The 26,082-nt window shown below is 37.9% G+C and overlaps 2 protein-coding genes across 3 annotated transcripts in view; one reads left to right on the top strand and one right to left on the bottom strand.

Moving 5' to 3' along the window:
* Positions 1-878: 878 nt before the first annotated feature.
* Positions 879-8,740, bottom strand: LOC147229081 (cytochrome P450 3A30-like). Its single transcript, XM_086157573.1, has 13 exons — positions 8,651-8,740; positions 8,486-8,579; positions 6,677-6,729; positions 6,486-6,585; positions 6,298-6,411; positions 6,132-6,220; positions 5,913-6,061; positions 5,697-5,824; positions 5,244-5,313; positions 5,015-5,175; positions 1,609-1,835; positions 1,368-1,530; positions 879-1,106 (listed from the first exon to the last, which is right to left on the bottom strand). The coding sequence occupies exons 1-13, from the start codon at positions 8,719-8,721 to the stop codon at positions 1,017-1,019; spliced, it is 1,509 nt and encodes a 502-aa protein (XP_086013699.1). The 5' UTR covers positions 8,722-8,740; the 3' UTR covers positions 879-1,016.
* A 506-nt stretch (positions 8,741-9,246) lies between these two features.
* Positions 9,247-26,082, top strand: part of LOC147229079 (cytochrome P450 3A27-like) — a 26,687-nt gene continuing 9,851 nt past the window's right edge. For both annotated transcript variants that reach the window (XM_086157571.1, XM_086157572.1), the window contains exons 1-4: positions 9,247-9,757; positions 9,835-9,928; positions 10,185-10,237; positions 10,356-10,455. In XM_086157571.1, coding sequence (XP_086013697.1) covers positions 9,687-9,757; positions 9,835-9,928; positions 10,185-10,237; positions 10,356-10,455 — 318 coding nt within the window. In that variant the 5' untranslated portion in view covers positions 9,247-9,686. The remainder of the gene's footprint in view (positions 9,758-9,834; positions 9,929-10,184; positions 10,238-10,355; positions 10,456-26,082) is intronic.

The raw sequence follows: 26,082 nt of genomic DNA, 5'->3' as shown, positions 1-26,082 counted from the left end.
AAATGGACGTTTAAGGAAACCAATCCCTTTTTTAGTGTGTGTGTGTGTGTGAGTGTGTGTGTGTTTGTGAGTGTGGGTGGGTGGGGGGGGGGCGCATTAAATATGTACGACAGTGGAAAAAAATCACTGGGAATAAATAGATAAACGTCAGACACGGAGGACGAATCACATCGGAGGAGTTTAGCCGATGCAGCGGCCCTGAACGCCGCACCGACAAGAAAAAAAAATGTGTGCTGAGTTCACGGACCTGCGAGCGTTTATTTCTACAGTCCAGGGTGATTTTCGTTGTGTGTTTTTTTGATTCCGAGCAAGATTGTCTCACTTGTCTCGGGGGTCCTGCAGGACGGGGCCCCGAATCCTGCACCGGGTTTGTTTCGACGAACACTTTTGTGCAGAATCCTGGCCTCCACCCAGATCTCAGCCGTCTGCGCGGTGACTGCAGCCGAGTCTTTTTGCCCACCTCACTTTTTTTTTTCCTCTCTCTCTCTCTTTCATTTATTTTATCTGTACCCTCTGTTTATAAACATGGAAAGAACAAGACGACGGGAAAACGCGGATTGTGGATTTTCTGCGCGGAGCGGGATTTGCACCGGGTCGCTTTGACCACAGGGGGGCGCTGTTGAGCTCTGAGCTTGCGTGCTTTACTGAGAGTCTGCAGCCCCCCCATCTTATTAAATACATGTAAAAATTAGATATTAATATTTATTTTACTGTCACTTTTTAACGCCGGCGCATGCAGAATGCGATATCCATATCCGGGGAAGAGCCAGCAGCGCCGCCGTTGGTGAAATTCATTGTGAAACGTGTCAACCGAAGAAGATTGCAGCCATTAAATATAAAAGAAATGTTTAAAATGGAATAAGAACTCTCTCGAGCCGTCAGGTTAAAGTTATTTATTTGTTGTGAAGTGTCGCCCCGTGAGTTTGCGCACCTCGTTGACTGAAGAAACATCCGAAGCTAGAAAAAAATATACAATATTGATGGTTCTGTTTACGACAGGAAGTCGTCCCGGTCCTTCAGCTCGAGCGTTCAGAACGCGGCACGAGCTTCAGCTTGATTGGTCTTTTTGGCATCAACAAAATCTGGATATCCAGCTCCGGAGGGACCTGGTTGGGAATGAGACGTGCAGAGAAAACACACCGAACCAAGTCAGAAATGCACCGGCCTTCCTCAATGGTCCCGGAAAGCGACGCCGGCCGATGTGTCGAATCAAACCGAGGCCGATCGAAGCGCAGCGCCGGCGAACGGCCGGCGAACGGCCGGCGACCTTCGGTCCGGCAAACACGATCGTAGCGACGTTGTGTAACGCCGTGTCAAAGCGGCACCGGGAGAAAATTGGAACGGGATTGTCGGTAAACACTTCTCACCTCTGTCTCCTCACACACAGAGAAGCTGTAGCTCTGGAGGATCTCCACCACCGCCAGTTTCATCATCAACAGGGCGAAGCGCATCCCGATGCAGTTCCTCGGACCCGCTCCGAAAGGCATGAAGGTATACGGGTCGATAGATTCTTTGTTTTCCTTGCTGAACCTGGAGGACACGCGCGCTTTCAGCGATTTCGTCCTTTTTTTTTTTTTTTTTCGGCGCAAGCGCAGGATTGACGTTCACCTCTCCGGCCTGAATTCCTCAGGTTCGGCCCACAAATCGGGGTCTCGGTGTATCGGCCAGGTGGGGATCACGATCACCGTGTCCTTCGGGATGACGATGCCGTTGATCTCCACCGCCGCCTTGGTGACGCGCTCCAGCCGGGAAGCGATGGGGTACAAGCGGAGGGACTCGTTGATGACGCTGTCGAGGTACTCCATTTGCATCAGGGCCTGGTACTCGATGGGAGCCTGCACACACACACACACACACACACATAGAAATGAACGTGAAAAAGAGTGGCTGTGCTTCCTCCAGTCATTGCTCATCTTTTCTTCAGCTTTTTCTGCATCTAGATGAGTTCTTCTACCTTCTCAGGTCAGTGAGTAGCTCTAAAACGGGTGCAACTACATTTTTTTTTTGGTATTTTTTATCGGCGATATTTGATGAAAGATCTCTGACGCTGCGTGTTCGACACAGATCACCGCTTCCAATCCTGCTTTCAGTCGCGAGCTGTGAAAAGTTTCAAAATTGGAATGAATTAAAGCACATCTGACGTCTCCTGTGTTCCAGGAGCAACTGATCAACCGTCTTTAATCTTCTTCTTCTTCTCCTTCGTCTTTCGGCTTTTCCCGTTAGGGGTCGCCACAGCGAGTCAACTTTCTCCATCTAACCCTATTCTCCGTATCTTCCTCTCTCACACCAGCTACCTTCATATCCTCTCTCACTACGTCCATAAATCTTCTCTCTGGTCTTCCTCGAGACCTCTTGCCTGGCAGCTCCAATTCCAGCATCCGTCTACCAATATATTCACTATCTCTTCTCTGTACATGACCGAACCATCTCAGTCTGGCTTCTCTGACCTTCTCTCCAAAACATCGAACATGTGCCGTCCCTCTGATAGATTCATTCCTGATCCTCTCCATCCTGGTCACTCCCAAAGAGAACCTCAACATCTTCATCTCTGCAACCTCTAGTTCTGCCTGCTGTCTTTTGGTCATTGGAACAGTTTCTAGTCCAAACATCATCGCTGGTCTCACCACTGTCTTGTGCACCTTTCCTTTTATTCTGGCCGATAGTCTTCTATCACATAGTACCCCTGACACTTTTCTCCACCCATTCCAACCTGCTTGGACCCGTCTCTTCACCTCTTTTCCGCACTCTCCGTTGCTCTGGACTGTTGACCCTAAGTACCTGAAATCCTCCAGCTTCTTGATCTCCACTCCCTGTAGCCTCACCGCTCCACCCGAGTTCTTCTCTTTCACACACATATATTCTGTCTTGCTGCGACTAACTTTCATTCCTCTCCTTTCCAGAGCATACCTCCACCTCTCTTGATTTTCCTCTACCTGTTGTCTGCTCTCACTACAGATCACAATGTCATCCACAAACATCACGGTCCATGGGGATTCCTGTCTCACCTCATCTGTCAGCCTGTCCATCACCATTGCGAACAAGAAGGGGCTCAGAGCTGATCCCTGATGGAGTCCCACCTCCACCTTGAACTTCTCTGTTACCCCTACAGCACATAGTACCAGTGTCTCACAGCTAGCATACATGTCCTGCACCAGTCTAACATACTTCTCTGCCACTCCAGACTTCCTCATACAATACCAGAGCTCCTCTCTTGGCACCCTGTCATATGCTTTTTCTATGTCTACAAAAACGCAGTGCAACTCCCTCTGGCCTTCTCTGTACTTTTCTATGAGCATTCTCAACGCAAATACTGCATCTGTAGTACTCTTCCTAGGCATGAAGCCATACTGCTGTTCACAAATGCTGACTTCTGCTCTCAGTCTAGTTTCCACTACTCTTTCCCATAACTTCATTATATGGCTCATCAACTTTATCCCTCTGTAATTGCCACAATTCTGCACATCCCCTTTATTCTTAAAAATAGGCACCATCACACTTTGTCTCCATTCTTCAGGCATCTTCTCACTCTCTAAGATCCTGTTGAATAATCTAGTCAGAAAATCTACGGCTGCCTCTCCTAGACACTTCCACACCTCCACAGGTATATCATCAGGACCAACTGCTTTTCCACTCTTCATCCTCTTCAATGCCTTCCTCACTTCACTTTTACTAATTTTTGCTACTTTGTGGTCTACAATATTCACTTCTTCTACCCTTGCCTCTCTTTCATTTTCCACATTCATCAGTTCTTCAAAGTACTCTTTCCATCTTCCCATCACTCTTCTAGCATCTGTCAATACATTTCCCTCTCTGACCGTCTTTAATAAACACTGAAAAATAATTTCTCCCAGCTGATGTACAAAGCTGTTTGGACACAGGAGGTGTCATTCGGGAGAAAAGAACATAGTGTTTTTCTTTCTCCCAATATTTCTCAGGACGTTTTGTTTTAGAGTAAATCTTCTCCTTGGTCTTCCTTTAAATTCCAAAAGATAAAGATTTATGGATGCAGTGAGAGGAGATATGAAGTTAGTTGATCCAGAGAATAGGACTAGATGGAGAAGGTGGATTCTCTGTGGAGGTCCTGAAGGGAAAAACTGAAGGAGAACAAGAAGGTTAGGCCTCAGGCTGGAGACTCGGGGTTCAACGTGCCGCCGCAGTAAATCATGGATTTGAAGTCGCATTGTGATGAACTGAAGTAGCGGTCAGGGAGTTGATGGGGAAATGTCGCCCGCCTGTGGCCAGGAAGCAAACATCACCCCGACACGTTGGATTCACACCTTCACCTTCCAGAGGTGGACCATTATTTCTACTCCAGAAGTCCACTTCATTATGGAGCACCTGCACTTAAACTTAGTCCTTCTCTCTGATGCGAAGCCTCCATTTTTAATACAACTTTATCTTCCAGGGGAACCACATGACCATTCAGAGATATTGATTTATTGACATACTTTAATGTTCCGTTGTTCAAATTGTTGCTTATGATGTTATTTTTTAATGGATTTAGTCTTTATTCCTCAAAATGTGTCACCTCGTGTAAAAGATCATGCATAGTAAATCAAAGTGACAAACCAAATTATCATATTATCTGATATCATTTTTTCACCATTATTGTTATTTATATTTTTATGGATGATAATAATAAGCAAAACAATGATCACAGTCATAATCATAGTAATAAGATTATTGCCGTTATTATTTTTTCATCATATGATTATTGTTGTCGTTTTCAACATTGTTATAGTTATAATTATAATATAAATATAATATTGTATTATTTTATTATTATTATTATTATTATATCATAATATAGTTGTAACACTAGTATTATTATAATTCATATTATTATTATTGGTTGTTTTTTTTTTTTTTTTTTTTTAAATGCTCATTTATATTATTTTCCAGTGAATGCATCTAAAAGCAGCTCCGGTGATAAAGCAAAACGTGAAGTCGATCTGAAAACACGTCTGCAGGATTTCCAGCGTCTCCCAGGATCGGGCCGCCGCTCCCGGCCTACCTTGTTGGGGAAGGTGGCGTCGATCTCCTTCTGCAGCCGTTTCATGACGTGCGGGTTTGAAGCCAGGTTGCAGGCCAGGAAACAGAGGGAGGAACTCGTCGTTTCATAGCCGGCGAAGAGGAATATCATGGCTTGGGAGAGGATCTCGTGATCGCTCAGACCTGGGCGGCGGCACAGAAGGCGGCGTTCAGGACTCCAGGGGGTTCGTGGCGGCGTGTTTTTGCGTTACCTTTATCGTTTTCCTCTCCGCTGACTTTCTTCTGGGAGTCGATCATGAGCTGGAGGAAGTCCACGCGGCTCTGAGAAGGGATTTTTAGGAAAGAAAAGTTTTTTTTTTTTTTTTTAGGATGTCACGGGTTAAACGCCACAGAAATGGAGATTTGGTCGTTTCTCCTGATGGTCGTTGTTGCGGTGATGAGCTCCATATTGTTTTACAGGTAATGATGAGCTCAAAAACGGGATAAGCAGTACAGATAATGGATGAGTGAATGATCGATCGGGATTCACTTCCATTTGAATTATGAATCGCTGTGAAAGCCTCAGAACCTGGGATTTATGGATCCACACACTCTTTCGCGTCCTATCCTGAAGACGTTGGTTCCTGCATGTTTCGCAGATCTACTGGCCTTCACTCGTCTCCTTCAGAAGGTGTGCAGAAGGAGAAGCGAAAGCCCTGCCTCACCTTCTGCTCGCCGGTCTCACGGCTGCTCTTGATCTTCTTCAGTGAGGCGTAGAAGAAGTCGGTGACGGAGGAGGGGAAGAAGGAGAACTCCATCTTCTCCAAGATGGGACCCATGAAGGGGAAGAGGGCTGCAGAAGATCGAGGACCACAGACGTCAGCAGCGACGAGCAGACGCTTCAAGACTAGTCACTCGGTGTGTTTTTAAAAAGCTCCTACCGACGGTGAGAAGGAGGGGGTTGAGAAGGTCGAACTTGAGCATCTTCTTGATGTTGGCGACGAAGGGGTCCGAGGGGTTGTTGAGGGAGTCGATGTCCACGCTGAAGCTGGTGCTGGTCACCACGTCCATGCTGTAGGATCCAAAGAACCTGAGGAACAGACGCACGGTGAGCACGCCGGCCACGTTTGGACCGGACGCGTCGAACGGACGGCTCTCACTCCTTCAGGTCCAACGCCAGGTCTCGATCCGCGCTCTTCTTCATGCTGCCGACCAGGATGGACGAGTGGTGCTTCATGATCTCAAACATCTGGGATACAGGAGAAGTGAGACGTGGCGCCGGAGCGTCGGGCGGGCCGAGGGCGGCGTCGCGGCGGCGGGACGCACCTCTTTCAGGCGTCCCGAGGTGAAGTACGGGGACAAGACGGCGCGGATCCTCCTCCAGTGGTCGTCCTCGGCGATGGACACGGCGTCGTAGAGCGGCCCGTTCAGACGGAAGTTCTGCGGCAGAGAGAAGCGTACGGTGAGAAGCGAATCGTGCGAAACAAGCACGGGTTCCGAGGCGGACGGCTCACCCTGCGGTTGGTGAAGAGGGAGTAGCACTCCTTTATCAGGATGGTCTTGATCATGGCGGGCTCCGTCACACACAGCACCGGATGGTGGCCGTCAAAGAGGCTGCAAAAGCAGACGTGCGCTCAGATGATGAAGGTAAGTGCACGGCAGAAACCATATGGCGGGGTGCATACGTGCACACGTGCACACTCACCGCCACATCTTCCCGTATTTCTTGAAGCATTCCATGTCGAAGACGGTCACTCCCTGCAGGGCAGAGCAGCCAAAGGTCAACACACCGAACTCACCTTCACACAGTGGAGATGTTTCTTCAAGGAAAACGTTTTGTAAATGTGCGCTCATATCGAGCGCCCGTGGATACGGCAGGATTCATCATCTACGGGCTTGTCCTGCAGTCGCTGTGTGGTTGGAGGCTAGGTTTAGGGTTAGCATTAGGGTGACGCTTGCTGTTCATGAACTGGTCCATCAGATGGTCCAATTGGTCCAATAGATGGAGACATCCAACAGTTCACACTCTCATTCACAACTCTGGACAATGAAGGGTCTCCAGTGAACCTCTTGCATGTGTTTGGACCATGAGGGGAACCTGAGGAAATCCTTCAGGGGTCTCCGGAGAGGATACACCTTCTCCATCGAACCCTATTCTCTGGATCCTCCTGTCTCATACCAACTCACTTTATATCCTCTTTACCACGTGCGTTATTTCTTCTCTTTGGTCTTCCTCTCCACCTCCTGCTTGGCAGCTCCGCCCTCAGCAACCTTTTACCCAGATCTTCAGCATGGTTTGGACAGGAACAGAGGAGTGTTCCTGTCCAAACCGTCTTATTCATCACTTTGTCTCAGTCATACATGTCCTGCACCCCTGTGACAAATTCTTCTTTTCTTTTGGGCTTTTCCATTCAGGGGTCTCCACAGCCAATCCACCTTCTCCATCTAACACTACTCTCTGCATCCTCCTCTCTCACACCAACTAACTTCATATCCTCTCTCACTACATCCATCAATCTTCTCTTTGGTCTTTCTCTAGACCTGCCTGGCAGTTCCACCTTCAGCAACGTTCTACCCAGATCTTCACCATGGTTTGGACATGAACAGAGGAGTGTTCATGTCCAAACCATCCCATTCATCACCTTATCTCCGTCATACATGTCCTGCACCCCTGTGACAAATTCTTCTTCGTCCATGGGCTTTTCCCTTCAGGGGTCTCCACAGCGAATCCACCTTCTCCATCTAACCCTATTCTCTGGATCTTCCTCTCTCACACCAACTACCTTCATATCATCTCCCACAACGTCCATGAATCTTCTCTTTGTTCTTCCTCTCAACCTCCAATTCCAGCATCCGTCTACCAATATATTCACTCGCCCTCCTCTGTCCATGACCCAACCATCTCAGTCTGGTTTCTCTGACCTTCTCTCCAAAACATCTATCATATATCGTCCTTCTGATGGACTCATTCCTGATCCTCTCCATCCTGGTCACTCCCAAAGCGAACCTCAACATCTTCATCTCTGCCACCTCCAGCTCTCCCTCCTGTCTTCTCGTCACTGTCAGTGCTTGTAGATCATTTCACCAGTGTCTCCTCCACCTTTCCTTTCCTTCTGGCTGATGTTCTTCTATCTTCTCGTACCCCTGACACTTTTCTCCACCCATTTCAACCTGCTTGAACCCGTCTCTTCACCTCTTTTCCACACTCTCCTACGTTCTGGACTATTGACACTAACTACTTGAAATCCTCGAGGAAACCTTCTTGATCTCGACTCCCTGTATCCTCACCTTCTGTCTTCATCCCTCTCCTTTCCAGAGCAAACCTCCACCTCCCCACTTGCTCTCACTACAGATCACAATGTCATCTGCAAACGTCACGATCCATTGACGACACCTCACGTCTCACCTGTCCATCACAGCTGCAAACAAGAAGGAACTCAGAGCTGATCCATGATTATATTTGCATTTTTGAATCCGTGTCAGGGCGGAGAATCGCACCCTGGAAGCCACCAACCTTCCTGTAGGACAGCATGTTCCCGATGAGAGGCAGCGGCGTTGGGCCCGGGATGCCCAATCGGCTGAGAGTCCAGTACGGCCAGTAGGCGTACCTGGGAAAGAGAAGACATTGAGATGTTTCTCCAGAGCTTTGCGAGCGCAAGATGCGAGACGCGCTCCTTACAGGAGGAGCAGCGTCACGGCGGTGACCAGGAGGGTCCACGTCTCCACGGAGAGGCAGAGCGCAGAGTCCATGTCCGAGGCCTGGGCTTCTTCTGAGCTGTTGACTTGCAGTCCGGAGCTTTTTTTTATATGCCGCTCCGCCCTGGACGCTGTCTGAAGATTAACCAATGGGCGGTTTCGGGCTAATGATTGACCGAGGCAAAGTTGCCAGGCGACTCCTGGGAAGGACTCGTGGTAATCTCTTGAAAATAACCTCCGGCACAGTTTCTCGAGAACGCTTTTTGCAACAATCGCGCAATAAAAACTCACACACACACACGTCTTAGCAGCACAATACACAAGTGCACACGTGGAAGGTGTGTGAAGACACGTTCAGAGAGGGTTTGTGTGTGCAGACTGCTGATACGTCCAGATGCTGTGGCTCAGGTGTTTAGCAAAGGCGTCTTGGCTCGATGACTTGTACCCCCTCCCACACACACACACACACACACACACACACACACACAGGTGCTGCTAAGTGGCGATTCTGCTCAGGGTCCATCCATGATATTGTGACTAAACAAGAGGTTTCTTCTTCTCACCGAGAGAATAAGAAATTTAACTAAACTATAAAGTGTCTTAAGTAACAAGTGAAAACTATAAAGTGTCTTAAGTAACAAGTGAAAACTATAAAGTGTCTTAAGTAGCAAGTGAAAACTATAAAGCGTCTTAACTAGCAAGTGAAAGATAAGGGGAAAAAATATTGCACATGTAGCTGTTATGAAATATTCCACGGTTATGAACATATATACAGATAAATATTACAATTTACAGTACGTGGGTGAGTTTTTTTTTTTACTGTTTATACAATTTTCTATTATTTATTACTGTTTTATTTTTCTTGTAACTCTGGGACAACAATTTCCTTCGGGATAGATAAAGTTATTCTTATTTTTATTCAAGGTCACGTGACTGGCTGAGGGGAGGGTCTGTGTGTCCGCGGAGTGTGTTTGCCTGACGGACTCAGAGTTGCACGACTGGTTTGTCTGCAGATTAAAATGGATTCCTTTCTTCTCTTTTCCTGGGAAACGTGGATTCTGATCCTGGCGCTGGTCGTTTTGCTCGTCGTGTAAGGAGACGGCGTTCAGACCTGTGTTTGGATTCCCTGGTGACCTTCTCTGATGTGGTCTCTCCCCCCCCCTGCAGGTACGGCTACAAGGATTACGGCGTTTTTGAGAGGCTGGGGATTCCTTGCCCAAAACCGAGGATTTACCTGGGCACGGTCGGAAGATACAGCGACGTACGTATATCCCGAACGCTTACTGCCGTAATGATTTATTGTCTGGAGGAGCGTCTTTTCTTTACAACCCAAAACAAACGTGACCCCGCTCTGGCCTGCAAACTCACTTGATGACAGAAAAGTAAGACAGAAAGACGGCGAATTTTCTATTTCCAGAAAGCTTTTACGTCTGTATGATTTGTGTGACAGCACTTGGACGTCCCGCTTCTAAGGACAGTCGGTGAACGCAATCAACGTTTGTCCTCCTCATTCCCAGGTTTACTACCTCGATGACATGGCCAACTCACGGGTTTTTGGAAGAGTCTGGGGGTGAGGGTCATTTCTATATCCCCGTCCGTCACGATGTGTTTGCAGGGTTCGCTGACTCTCGTCCCTTTCTGTTTTCTCTCGCTCGCTGGTGTTCAAACCCACGCTGGTGTTCGTCCAGCATGTACGAGCTGAAGAAGCCTGTGCTGGTGGTGATGGAGCCGGACATGCTGAAAACCATTTTGGTGAAGGAGTGCTTCACATACTTCACCAACAGGAGGGTGAGTGGACATGGATGGATGGATGGATGGATGGATGGATGGATAGATAGATAGATAGATAGATAGATAGATAGATAGATAGATAGATAGATAGATAGATAGATAGATAGATAGATAGATGACTCAAACATACATACTTTGATATGTACATGCATTCATGTTTGCACAGACACTCATACATGCATACAAACAAGAAGATATAAACATATAGACACACAAATATACATACATACATTAATACACATACATACGTAAATACATTCATACATACAATTATACATAATTAGATATATACATACATACTTCAAAGCATACGTTCATACACAGAAAAATACATACATAAGTAACTCCATAATTACATAGATACATCCAAATATAATTACATATTTACATGATACATAAATACATACATACATACAGAGATATAAAAATCCATACATCCATAAATAGAAACATACATACATAGATACTTACATAGAAACACACATGGGTACATACATGCATACATACTTACATAAAGCCATACATATGTAGATGAATAGATACATACATACAATTATATATCCATACATACCTACATACAAACATTCTTATATACATAGATACATACATCCATACATAGTTACATATATAGATACCAAGATATATATAAATGAATACATACATGCATACTTATATACATGCACACATACATACATATGTACTTCCATAAATGCATACATACTTTCAGAGACATGTGTAAATACATACATTTATATACATAAGTACATATATATACATCATGACATCATTAAATAGAAACATACATACATACCTACATACATACATACATTTTTGAAATACGTATATACTTATATACATTCATACAAAGATACATGTATAATATATACATCAACGAATACACATAAATACTTACATACATGCATAAATACATACACACACACAAATAAAAAAATTTAGACACGTACATACTTACATACACACATTCATAAATATAAATAGATAGATACATCCGTACATACATACATACTTTCATACATACATTGATACACACATACATTCATACAGCAGTACTTGCATTCACTCATTCATTCAAACATACATAAATGCATATATCCATCCATACCTACATACATATTTGGGAACATACATTCATACAAATATACAAATGCATGCAGATAAATGCAGACATATATCTATAAACATACATAAATTCATGTATATGGATAAATCATACATAATACATTACATACAAACATGCCTCCATATATATTATATATATATATATATATACCTGCATAAATACATGCACACAAACATTAACAAATTGTACACGCACATACTTTTATACACACATTCATACATATACATACAAACATGGATACATACCTACATAAATACATAAATGCATACAAATGTACATAGAAACATACAGGTATACATACTCACATCCATCCATCCATCCATCTATACATACATACATACATACAAACATACATATGTGCATAAATACATATTATATTATTTCAGACATATGTATATATATATATATATATATATATATATATATATATATATATATGCATACTTACATACATACATGGATAGATACATACCTACTTACATACCATACAATACATGCATTCTTACACACATAAATGCATACATAGTGAATGTGTAGCTTAGTTGTAGAGAACGTGCTTTACTGTAAGAGGTTTGTTACTGTAACTCGCTTTGGATAAAAGTGTCTGCCAAATGACTGTAATGTAATTTACATAGTGACATACTTGCATACATACAAACATACATTCCAAGATATATCTATACATGCATACATAAATATTTATATACATAAATGGCGTTCACACATACATACATAGGTACTTACATACATAGACGCATACATACTTCCATACAGGAATATATAGATACATACATGCTTACTTACACACTTTGACACATAGATCCTTGAATAGTTGCATACATACATACATACACAACTACATACATTAAGCTTAAATACTTCGATACAGACATATATACGTAAAGAATTTCATACGTATATTGATATATCCAATCATTCATACATACATTGATAGATCCAGTCATTCATACATACTTGCTTACATAAGTTCATAGATACATCCATAGATAGAAACATACGTCCTTTGCTATATGGACATTCACATACATAAATACATACATGCAAGCATACAAACTTTCATGCAAGTTGTATAAATACATGCACGCATACATACATACATAAATACATACATACATACATACATACCCACTTTCATACATCATGTATACACACATACACACACACAATTATTTACATACATACATACCAAGATATAAACACACATACATACCTATATACATACATACATACATACTTTCATACACACATTGACATACATTCATACATAAATACATTGATAGATGCATGCCTGAATATATATATATAGATGGATACACACATATATACATACAAGCATACACATTTTCATAAATATTGTATACATAAATGCACACTTGGTCACATACACACATACCAAGATCTATACACACATACATACTTACAAATATAAACATAAACAAAACATAAATAAACACTTACATAAAATCATTGACACAAACACATACATTCATACATAAATACATTGATACATACATGCATGCATACAAACATAGATTGATACATACATACATACATACACATACACATTTTCATAAATATGGTACAAATACTTATAAACATATATACACACATAAAAACATTGACACACATGTACATTCATATATAAATACATTGATACCTCCATGCATGCATATATACATAGAATGATAAAAACATAGATACATACATACATATACACATACATACATACATACATAATACATATTGTACACATGCATACACACATGCATACCAAGATATACACACACATATATACTTATATACATACATACTTAATTTCATATAAACCGTGACACACACACATACTTTCAACCATAAATACATTGATACATACATGCATGCATAGAAACATAGATTGATACAAACATATATATATATATATATATATATATACTTACATACATACATACATAAAAAACATACATACATACATACAAACATACAAACATACATACATGCACACATAAATACATACATACAGACAAAATACATACATACATACATACATACATACATAAATATATACATACATACATACATATATACATACATAAATACATAACTACATACATATTGTATGAACGCATACACACATACATACCAAGATATATACACATTTATATACTTATATGCATAAACACTCAATTTCATATAAACAGTGAGATACACACATACATTCATACATAAATACATTGATACATACATACATGCATGGATACGAACTTAGATTGATACAAACATACATCCATACATACATCCATACATAAATACATACATACATACATACATACATGCATACATACATACATACATACATACATACATACATGCATACATACATACATATTTTCATCAATATGGTATACATAAATACACACTTGGTCACATACATACATACCAAGATACATACACATATACATACTTATAACATATATATATATATACTTACGTATAAACATGAACACAAATGTACATTTAAACATAAATACATTGATAAATACATGCATGCATATATACATAGGTTGATGCAAACATACATACATACATACAAATTGTATACTTGCAAACACACATGCATGCCAAGATATATACACACATATACTTATTTACACTCATACTTAATTTCGTATAAACAGTGACACACACACACATACATTCATACTTAAATACATTGATACATACATGCGCGCAAACATAAATTAATACAAACATCGTATATACATACATACATACATACATACATACATACATGCACACATACATACATACATACGTACATGCATGCATACATACATACATACATACATACATAGATACATAGAAACATACATATTTTCAAAAGTATGTTATAAATAAAAACACACTTGGTCAGATACATACATACCAAGATATATACACACATACATACTTTGAAACATATATATACACTTACATATAAACATGAACACAAATGTATATTCAAACGTAAATACATTGATACATACATGCATGCATAACATAGATTGATACAAACATACATACATATATACATACACACATTCATACATACATACATACATACATACTAAGATATATACACACATATATACTCATATACACACATACTTAATTTGATATAAACAGTGACAAACACACATACATTCATAAATAAATACATCGTTACATACATGCATGCATATATACATCGATTGATACAAACATGCATACATACATACATACATACATACGTACACACTTATTTTCATATAAACAGTGACACACATACATACATACATACATACATTCATACATACAAACATATATACATACAAACATACATACATATTTTCATAAATATGGTATACATAAAAACACACTTGGTCACATACATACATACCAAGATATATACACACATACATACTTATAAACATATATACATACTTAGATAAAAACATGAACACAAATGTACATTCAAACGTAAATACATCGATACATACATGCATGCATACATACATAGATTGATACAAACATACATACATATATACATACACACATTCATACATACATACATACATACATACATACATATTTTCATAAATATGTTATACATAGATACACATTTGGTCACACATACATACCAAGATATATACACATATACATACTTATAAACATGTATGCACACTTACATGATAACATTGACACACATGTACATTCATACATAAATACATTGATACATACATGCATGCATATATACACAGATTGATGCAAACCTGAATACATACATACATACATGCATACATATTGTATACATGCATACACACATACATACTAAGATATATACACACATATATACTCATATACACACATACTTAATTTCATATAAACAGTGACACACACACATACATTCATACATAAATACATTGATACATACATACATACATACAAACATACACACATACATACATAAATACATACATACATACATACATACAAACATACATACATGCACACATAAATACATACATACAGACAAAATACATACATACATACATAAATACATACATACATACATACATACATATATACATACATAAATACATAACTACATACATATTGTATGAACGCATACACACATACATACCAAGATATATACACATTTATATACTTATATGCATAAACACTCAATTTCATATAAACTGTGAGATACACACATACATTCATACATAAATACATTGATACATACATACATGCATGGATATGAACTTAGATTGATACAAACATACATCCATACATACATCCATACATAAATACATAGATACATACATACATACATACATACATACATGCATACATACATACATACATATTTTCATCAATATGGTATACATAAATACACACTTGGTCACATACATACATACCAAGATACATACACATATACATACTTATAACATATATATATACTTACATATAAACATGAACACAAATGTACATTTAAACATAAATACATTGATCAATACATGCATGCATATATACATAGGTTGATGCAAACATACATACATTCATACAAATTGTATACTTGCAAACACACATGCATGCCAAGATATATACACACATATACTTATTTACACTCATACTTAATTTCGTATAAACAGTGACACACACACACATACATTCATACTTAAATACATTGATACATACATGCGCGCAAACATAAATTAATACAAACATCGTATATACATACATACATACATACATACATGCACACATACATACATACATACGTACATGCATGCATGCATACATACATACATACATACATAGATACATAGAAACATACATATTTTCAAAAGTATGTTATAAATAAAAACACACTTGGTCAGATACATACATACCAAGATATATACACACATACATACTTTGAAACATATATATACACTTACATATAAACATGAACACAAATGTATATTCAAACGTAAATACATTGATACATACATGCATGCATAACATAGATTGATACAAACATACATACATATATACATACACACATTCATACATACATACATATATACATATTTTCATAAATATATTATACATAGATACACATTTGGTCGCACATACAAACCAAGATATATACACATATACATATTTATAAACATATATGCACACTTACATGAAAACATTGACACATATGTACATTCATACATAAATGCATTGATACATACATGCATGCATATATACACAGATTGACACAAACCTACATACATACATACATACATACATAAATACATATTGTATACATGCATACACACATACATACTAAGATATATACACACATATATACTCATATACACACATACTTAATTTGATATAAACAGTGACAAACACACATACATTCATAAATAAATACATCGTTACATACATGCATGCATATATACATCGATTGATACAAACATGCATACATACATACATACATACATACGTACACACTTATTTTCATATAAACAGTGACACACATACATACATACATACATACATTCATACATACAAACATATATACATACAAACATACATACATATTTTCATAAATATGGTATACATAAAAACACACTTGGTCACATACATACATACCAAGATATATACACACATACATACTTATAAACATATATACATACTTAGATAAAAACATGAACACAAATGTACATTCAAACGTAAATACATCGATACATACATGCATGCATACATACATAGATTGATACAAACATACATACATATATACATACACACATTCATACATACATACATACATACATATTTTCATAAATATGTTATACATAGATACACATTTGGTCACACATACATACCAAGATATATACACATATACATACTTATAAACATGTATGCACACTTACATGAAAACATTGACACACATGTACATTCATACATAAATACATTGATACATACATGCATGCATATATACACAGCTTGATGCAAACCTAAATACATACATACATACATACATACATACATACATACACACATACATACATATTGTATACATGCATACACACATACATACTAAGATATATACACACATATATACTCATATACGCACATACTTAATTTCATATAAACAGTGACACACACACATACATTCATACATAAATACATTGATACATACATACATACATACAAACATACACACATACATACATACATACATACATACATACATACATACATACATACATACATATTTTCATAAATATGGTATACATAAATAAACACTTGGTAACATACATACATACCAAGATTTATCCACACATACACACTTATAAACATATATACACACTGACATATAAACATGAAAACACTTGTAAATTCAAACATAAATACATTGATACATACATGCATGCATACATACATACATACATCATACATACATACATATTTGTACACATAGTTACATACATACCAAGATATATACACAAGTTACATAAATACCAAGATATATACACAAGTTACATACATACCAAGATATATACACACATATATATTTACATACATACATACACACTTACTTACTCATACATAAATACGTTGATACATACATGCATGCATACAAACATAGATTGATTCGTACATACATACATACATACATTCATACATCATGTCTACATATATACACACATAGTTACATACATACGAACCACGCATACATACATACACGCACACATACACACATACTTTCATACATATTGACACACACATACATATGTAAATACATTGATACAAACGTGCCTACATACATACATAGATTGACAAGCACATACATAGATATATACATACATACATATTGTATACACAACTACACACAGTCAGATACATACATACCAAGATATATATGCACATACATACTTATAAACATACATACAAACACTTACATACTTTCACATAAACACTGACACACACACATACATTCCTACATAAATACATTGATACATACATACATGCATTCATATGCTCATACATCTTGTACACATACAAACATACATACATACATACATAAACTCATATATACATACATACATACATAAATACATGCATGCATACATGCTTTCATACATCATGTATGTATGCATACACACATAGTTCATCATGTATACATACATACACATATAGTTACATGCACACATACCAAGATATATACACACATACATACATACTTTCATACACACATACATTCATACGAAAATACATTGATACATACATAGAATCATGCATACATACAGAGATTGATAAGCATATACATACATACATACATACATATTGTATACAGAACTACACACAGTCAGATACATACATACCGAGATATATACACACATACATACTTATAAATATACATACAAACACTTACATACTTTCACATAAACATTGACACTCACACATTTTTTCATACATGTTGTATACATACAAACATACATACATACATTCATACATAGATACATAGATACATACATACATACATACATACATATGAATATACTTTCTCATACGTACATGCAAACAAATACATATACACATACACTCATACATACATACATACATACATACAATAAGATACACACATGTATAGACACATGCATACATGCATACTTCACTACATACATACATTCATACACACATACACCCATACATACAGTATGTATAATTGTATGTATGTATTGCAGTTTGTTTAAATGTTTGTATGTAAGTATGAAAGTATGAGAGTATGAATGTATATATGTCTGTTTGAAACTAGGTAGCATGTATGTATGTAATTACATGTGTGTATATGTATGTAACTGTGTATGCATGGATATATATAAGTATGTATGTATCTGTATGTATGTAAGCAATATGCATGAGTATTTACCCATAGAATATTTATGTATGCATATATGAATGCATGTATGTATGTATATGTATGAACGTGTGCCCGTATATATTTTTTTTACTTCTAAATTTGTGTAGTAATTGATGCATGTATAGGTGCATTTATACATATATATATATATATATATATATATATATAAATATATATAAATGTCTGTGTGTGTTTGTGTGTGTGTGTGTGTGTTTGTGCGTGAATGTATGTATCCATAATGTATGTCTATGTGTTTTGGTATTATGTATGCATGCATGCATGTATGTATGTATGTATGTATGTATGTATGTATGTGTGTATGTATGTGTGTATGTATGCATGAATGTATGTATCAGTGTGAGTCTCTGTATATAAGTATGTATGTGTGTATATCTTGTATGTAAGTGACTCTGTTTGTATTTATGTATACAATATGTGTGCATGTATGTATGTATGTATGTATGTATGTCTGTATGAACATATGTCTGTATGTATGTATGTATGTATGTTTCTGCGTATCAATCTATGTATGTATTCATACATGTATGTATTAATGTATTGAGGTATGAATGAATATGTGTGTCAATGTTTATATGAACGTATGTAAGTGTGCATGTATGTATGTTTATAAGCACGTATGTGTGTATATACCTTGGTATGTATGTATATGACAATGTGTGTATTTATGTATACAATCTGCATGTATGTATGTGCATATTAATCTATGTGTGTATGCATGCATGTATGTATCAATGTATTTATGTATGAATGTATATGTGTGTCAATGTTTATATGAAAGTATGTAAGTGTGCATGTATGTATGTGTGTATATATCTTGGTATTTATGTATGTGACTATATGTGTATGTATGTATACAACATGTATGAAAGTATGTCTGCATGTATGTAGATATGTATGTATCTATGTATGCATATATGTTTTCATGTGTCGATGTATTTGCGTATCAATCTTTGTATTTATGCATGCATATATGTATCAATGTATTAATGTATGAATGTATGCGTGTGTCAATGTTTATATGAAAGTATGTAAGTGTGTATGTATGTATGTTAATAAGTATGTATGTGTGTTTTTATCTTGGTTTGTATGTATCTGACTATGTTTGTATTTCTGTAGACAATATGGATGAAAGTATGTATGCATGTATGTTAGTATGTATGTATGTATGTATGTGTGTGTGTCTATGTATATATGTATGTGCGTATCAATCTATGTATTTATGCATGCATGTATGTATCAATTTATTTATGTATGAATATATGTGTGAATATATGTATATGTGTATGTCAATGTTTGTATGAAAGTATGCAAGTGTGTATTTCTGTGCATTAGTTGTATGTATGTGGGTATATATCTTGGTATGTATGTATGTGACTATGTGTGTGTTTATGTATACAATATGTATGACAGTATGTATGCATGCATCTATGTATGTGTGTATCAATCAATGCATGTATGCATGCATGTATGTATCAATGTATTTATGTATGAATGTATGTGTGTGTCGATGTGTGTATGAAAGTATGTATGTATGTGTGTATAAATCTTGGTATGTATGTATGTAACTATGTGTGTATGCACATATACATGATGTATGAAAGTATGTATGCATGATATATGTATGTATGTATGTATGTATCCATGTGTGTATCAGTGTGTATCAATGACTGTATGCACATATCTATTTATATATTTGTATGTATGTCTCTATATATTTGTATGTATGTATCTATGTATATGTGTGTATTAATGCATGTATATGGATATATATGTATGCATTTATGTTTGTGTGTATGTATGTATGTATGTATATATATGTATGTACGGATGTATTTCTGTACATATCTATATATGTATGCGTATCAATGCATATATGTTTGTATGTATAAATATACATGTACTTGTTTTTATTTATTTATGTATCTATATATGTATGTTTGTATCAATGTATGTAGGTGTATATGTACTTATGTGCATCTCTATATGTATGAATGAATGAATGTATGTATCAATGTGTGTATGTGTATGTAGGTATTTGTTTGTATGTATGTATGTATGTTTTCATGTATGTACTTTTGTATGAATGTATTTTATTTTTAACTTTACTCTTGATGTTGACTTGTTCACAACTCTACTGCAGCAACCCCATTAACCCCCACCCATTACCCCTCAGGGACAAATAAAATTTATATAACTGTCTATAAGTATGTATGCACGTATGTGTATATATGTATGAATGAATGAAGGTGTCTGTCACTGTATGTATGTGTGTATATATCTTGACACGTATGTATGCATGCATGTATGTGTATATATATCGTGGTTGTAATGTCCTTAAACCAAGTCAAAATTAATCCTAAGTGGACAGTTTGATTTCACACAAGTATGATTGACTTGGAATCATATGGTGTTGTTTAAGCGTTTATTTATTTTTTGGAGCAGTATATGTATACTTCTTAGTTTATTTATTACTTTTTGGAAAGCCTGGCATGTAGATGTCATACAAACCAACAATGATGTCAAAGACAAATATTACATCCGGAGTGTTGTTGGTTGGGCAGCACGGTGGTGCAGTGGTTAGAGCTGGCGCCTCACAGCAATGCAATCCTGGGTTCAAGCCCCACACCAACCAATGTGAGTGGTTGTCCTCTGTGTGGAGTTGGTATGTACTCCCCGTGTCTGCGTGGGTTCTCTCCTTCCTCCCACTGGCCAAAAACATGCATTTAAGTTGATTGACGACTGTAAATTGTCCCTAGGAATGAATGGTGTGAGTGGCCCTGTGCAATACAGGGTGGCCCGATAGGCTGAGAGATGGGCGCCAGCCACCCCTCGCCACCCGCGGAGGCGGGGGCTGATGCGTGAGTGACCCCGATAGAAAAGGAAACATCTTTTTTATCATGATTAAAATATATATGACAAAAAAAACAGAATAACACAAGCTCCAAAATGATGAAAAAGGAATTTTATTCCACATTGAGTTTGGATATCACAGCAGAGGCTTCCATTGACTTGGTTTGTTGTCATAAATAAAGTTACTTTTCAATCACTGGGGCTCGAATCCACAACAAACTTTCCCGTGAGTGACTCGAGATCACCAGACGTTACATGACTGATTGAACAGCATTCAATGACAACTTGGAGCTATATTAAATTGGTTTTGAAATGTTAACACTTAACGTTGGCCACGCAGCCTAATTTTTAGACTTCATTCAGAAAACTAAATAAGATGAAATTCATCATTTATATATGATGATGAATATATATATATATATATATATATATTTTTTTTTTTTCTTTTGTATTCCTTTTTCTCCTTCCTTCCTACTATTGTCTATATTATTGTCTTGTTATGTTTTTGCTTGAAAATCTGGCAAAACAATTTCCTTTGGGATAAATAAAGTTGTTGTTATCTTATCTTATTTCATGTGCCAATTGGACAATTGAAATGACCTTTAAAATTCATGTGGTCAACAGAAACTATGACTCATATTTTCCTTTCAATCCTAACCAAAACCCTAAGTAATTTTTGTTGTGAATTCCATTAATATTGCTCGGGGAAAAGCAATATCCCACAACCCTGCAAACAGAACAATAGATATGACAAACTTAAGAGCATCACAGCAAGATTGAGATGAATTGTCTGTTTTACAGGTGTGATTTAGCAGGATTAATCACTCAGTGTTGGGTAGTTTGTAACTTTACCATTTTAAACTTTCCAGGAACTCTTTTCCTCTCAGCTTCTCCCATCAGCATCCATCTCTTCTTTGCGTTTCCTCACACCAACCAACATCATGTCATCGTTCAATCCATCCATAAACCTCCTCTTCAGTCTTCCAGACTCTCCATTGCTCTGGACTGTTGAGCAAAGTATTTAAAATCCTCCACCTTCTCAATCTCTACATCCTGTAGTCTCACCCTTCCTCTCGGGTCCTTGTCCTTCACACACATGTACAGTCATGGCCAAAAGTTTTGAGAATGACACAAATATTACATTTTCACAAAGTCTGTTCCTTCAGGGTTTTTAGGTGTTTGCAAGATGTTTCTATGGTATAATGACATACAATTAGAAGGATTTTTACAAGTATCAAAAGCTTTTATTGAGAATTACATGCAATAGGTCAATATTTGCAGTGTTGACCCTTCTTTTTCAAGACCTCTGCAATTCTCCCTGGCATGCTGTCGATCAACTTCTGAACCAAATCCTGACTGATGGCCGCCCATTCTTGCATAATCAATGCTTGGAGTTTGTCAGAATTTGTGGGTTTTTGATTGTCCACCTGCCTCTTCAGGATTGACCACAAGTTCTCCATGGGATTAAGATCTGGAGAGTTTCCTGGCCAAGGACCCAAAATCTTAATGTTTTGTTCCCGAAGCCATTTTGTTATGACCTTTGCTTTATGGCAAGGTGCTCCATCATGCTGGAAAAGGCATTCTTCATCACCAAATTGCCCCTGGATGGTTGGGAGAAGTTGCTCTCGGAGGACGTTCTGGTAACATTCTTTGTTCATCGCTGTGTTTTTCGGCAAGATTGTGAGAGAGCCCACTCCCTTGACCGAAAAGCAACCCCACACATGAATGGTCTCATGACGCTTCGCTGTCGGCATGAGACAACACTGATGGTAGTGCTCACCTCGTCTTCTCTGAACTAGCCTTCTTCCAGACTCCCCAAACAATCGGAAAGGGGATTCATCAGAGAAAATGACTTTACCCCAGTCCTCAGCAGTCCAGTCCTTGTAACTTCTGCAGAATATCAGTCTGTCCCTGATGTTTTCGCTGGAGAGAAGAGGCTTCTTTGCTGCCCTCCTTGACACCAGGCCTTCCTCCAAAAGTCTTCGCCTTACTGTGCGTGCAGATGCACTCACACCCGCCTGCTGCCATTTCTGGGCAACCTCTGTGCTGGTGGTGGCCCGATCCTGCAGCTGAAACAACTTCAGGAGACGATCCTGCCGCTTGCTGGACTTTCTTGGGCGCCCTGGAGCCTGTTTGGCATCAATTGAACCTCTCTCCTTGAAGTTCTTGATAATCCTATAGACGGTTGACTGAGGTGCAATCTTACTCGCTGCAATAGACTTCCCCGTTAGGCCCTTTTTGTACAATGCAATGATGGCTGCACGTGTTTCCTTGCTGGTAACCATGACTAACAGATGAGGAACAATGGCAACATCTTCCAGTTCCGAGTGTCCAGTCAATCATGAGAGATTGATCTCCAGCTTCTTCCTCGTAAACACCTGTTAATGTGTGTGACACCTGTGTGCCATTGAAATGATGTTAGCTGGTCCTTTTATGGCAGGGCTGAAATGCAGTGGAAATGTGGTTTTAGTAATAACGTTCGTTTTCAAGGCAAATAGGGACTGTGCAAATAATTGCAGTTAAGTGGATCACTCCTCATGACATTCTGGAGTATATACAAATTTCCATTATAAAAACTGAAACTGTAGACTTTATACAAATTAATAGTTGTGTCATTCTCAAAACTTTTGGCCATGGCTGTATTCTGTCTTTATGAAGCTAACCTTCACACATCTGCTTGTTCCCAATACACTTCACAATGTTATATGGGATAATCTTAACTAACCCTTTTTTGTCAACAAGCAGACACACATGCAAATACTTCGGAAAGGTTTTGGCTACAGACTGCTGCACAACGTAACTTCAGTAATTGTAACATTTACATCGAATACTTTAGAACCGAACACTAAGGTTAACAGCAAGTCTGTCCTGAACTGACCAAAGATAGTAAACAAGCTGGAGCCCGATGCTAATGCTACTAGCCTCTTACCTGCTGCCCACTGACGTCTCACCTGTGAATGAAACAAAATTACTGTTACAAATAATAACTACCTCTCTCTGGCAATTTGGTTTTGTGGGCCAGTTACGCTTTCATCAAATTGTATCAGAAAAAAAAGTTAAATTTGTTCGTCCCCCGTAGCCGGCGTCCCACTACGCTGCTGTTGCTAGAGCTGCAGTTGGCTGGGCTTCACTTCCGGTCTGCCCGTTGGCCACGCCCCCTAATTTATAATCACGGTTGAAATCAGAATACGTCATTTCCTGTGCCGAATTGACGATTTGACAACTATCTAATGTTTGCGTGTCTAGATTCAAAAGTTAATTAGAAAATGTAATAGATATTATTCTGAGCTCATTAAAATTGACAAAGCAAGCGTTCGAGGCAAAAATTCTTTGGCAACAATATTTTCATTCCCATGTACCCAACCCTGACAGTTTAGTTTTGAACAGACATTTTTGTAATAATGTCAAAGGAATTTCAAAGGAAAGGCGGAAACTTAAAAGCCATAGTCACAGTTGAGGAAAAAATATACTCTTATTTCTCAAAAAGAAAAGAAATATATTCATAGTTATGACTGAACCAGTGTTATGATCGCTCTGAATGAACTGCATTTTGCGGTAAGGGTCAGGCTGCCTGCCTGGAGGACCAGCCTCACCAATAACAGCATTTTCACCTCTCTGATCCATTGAAATAGATATTTAGTTTAGCACTGTAACCCTGTTTGACGGTTTT

Source organism: Fistularia commersonii, chromosome 12 (genome assembly GCF_037954325.1).
Source record: "Fistularia commersonii isolate RoL2024-O1a breed Wild chromosome 12, RoL_Fcom_v1.0, whole genome shotgun sequence".
NCBI classification, from domain to species: domain Eukaryota; kingdom Metazoa; phylum Chordata; class Actinopteri; order Syngnathiformes; family Fistulariidae; genus Fistularia; species Fistularia commersonii.
Note: the sequence above shows the minus strand (reverse complement) of the source record. Positions and strands in the feature narration are given on the sequence as shown.

What these genes read in the sequence shown, in the direction of transcription:
- LOC147229081 (XM_086157573.1), bottom strand. Translation starts at nt 8,721, where the DNA reads ATGGACTCTGCGCTCTGCCTCTCCGTGGAGACGTGGACCCTCCTGGTC. An exon ending in ACATGCTGTCCTACAGGAAG is followed by an intron (nt 6,730 to 8,485) that starts GTTGGTGGCTTC and finishes TCTGCCCTGCAG; the next exon opens with GGAGTGACCGTCTTCGACAT. An exon ending in CTGGCGTTGGACCTGAAGGA is followed by an intron (nt 6,062 to 6,131) that starts GTGAGAGCCGTC and finishes TCTGTTCCTCAG; the next exon opens with GTTCTTTGGATCCTACAGCA.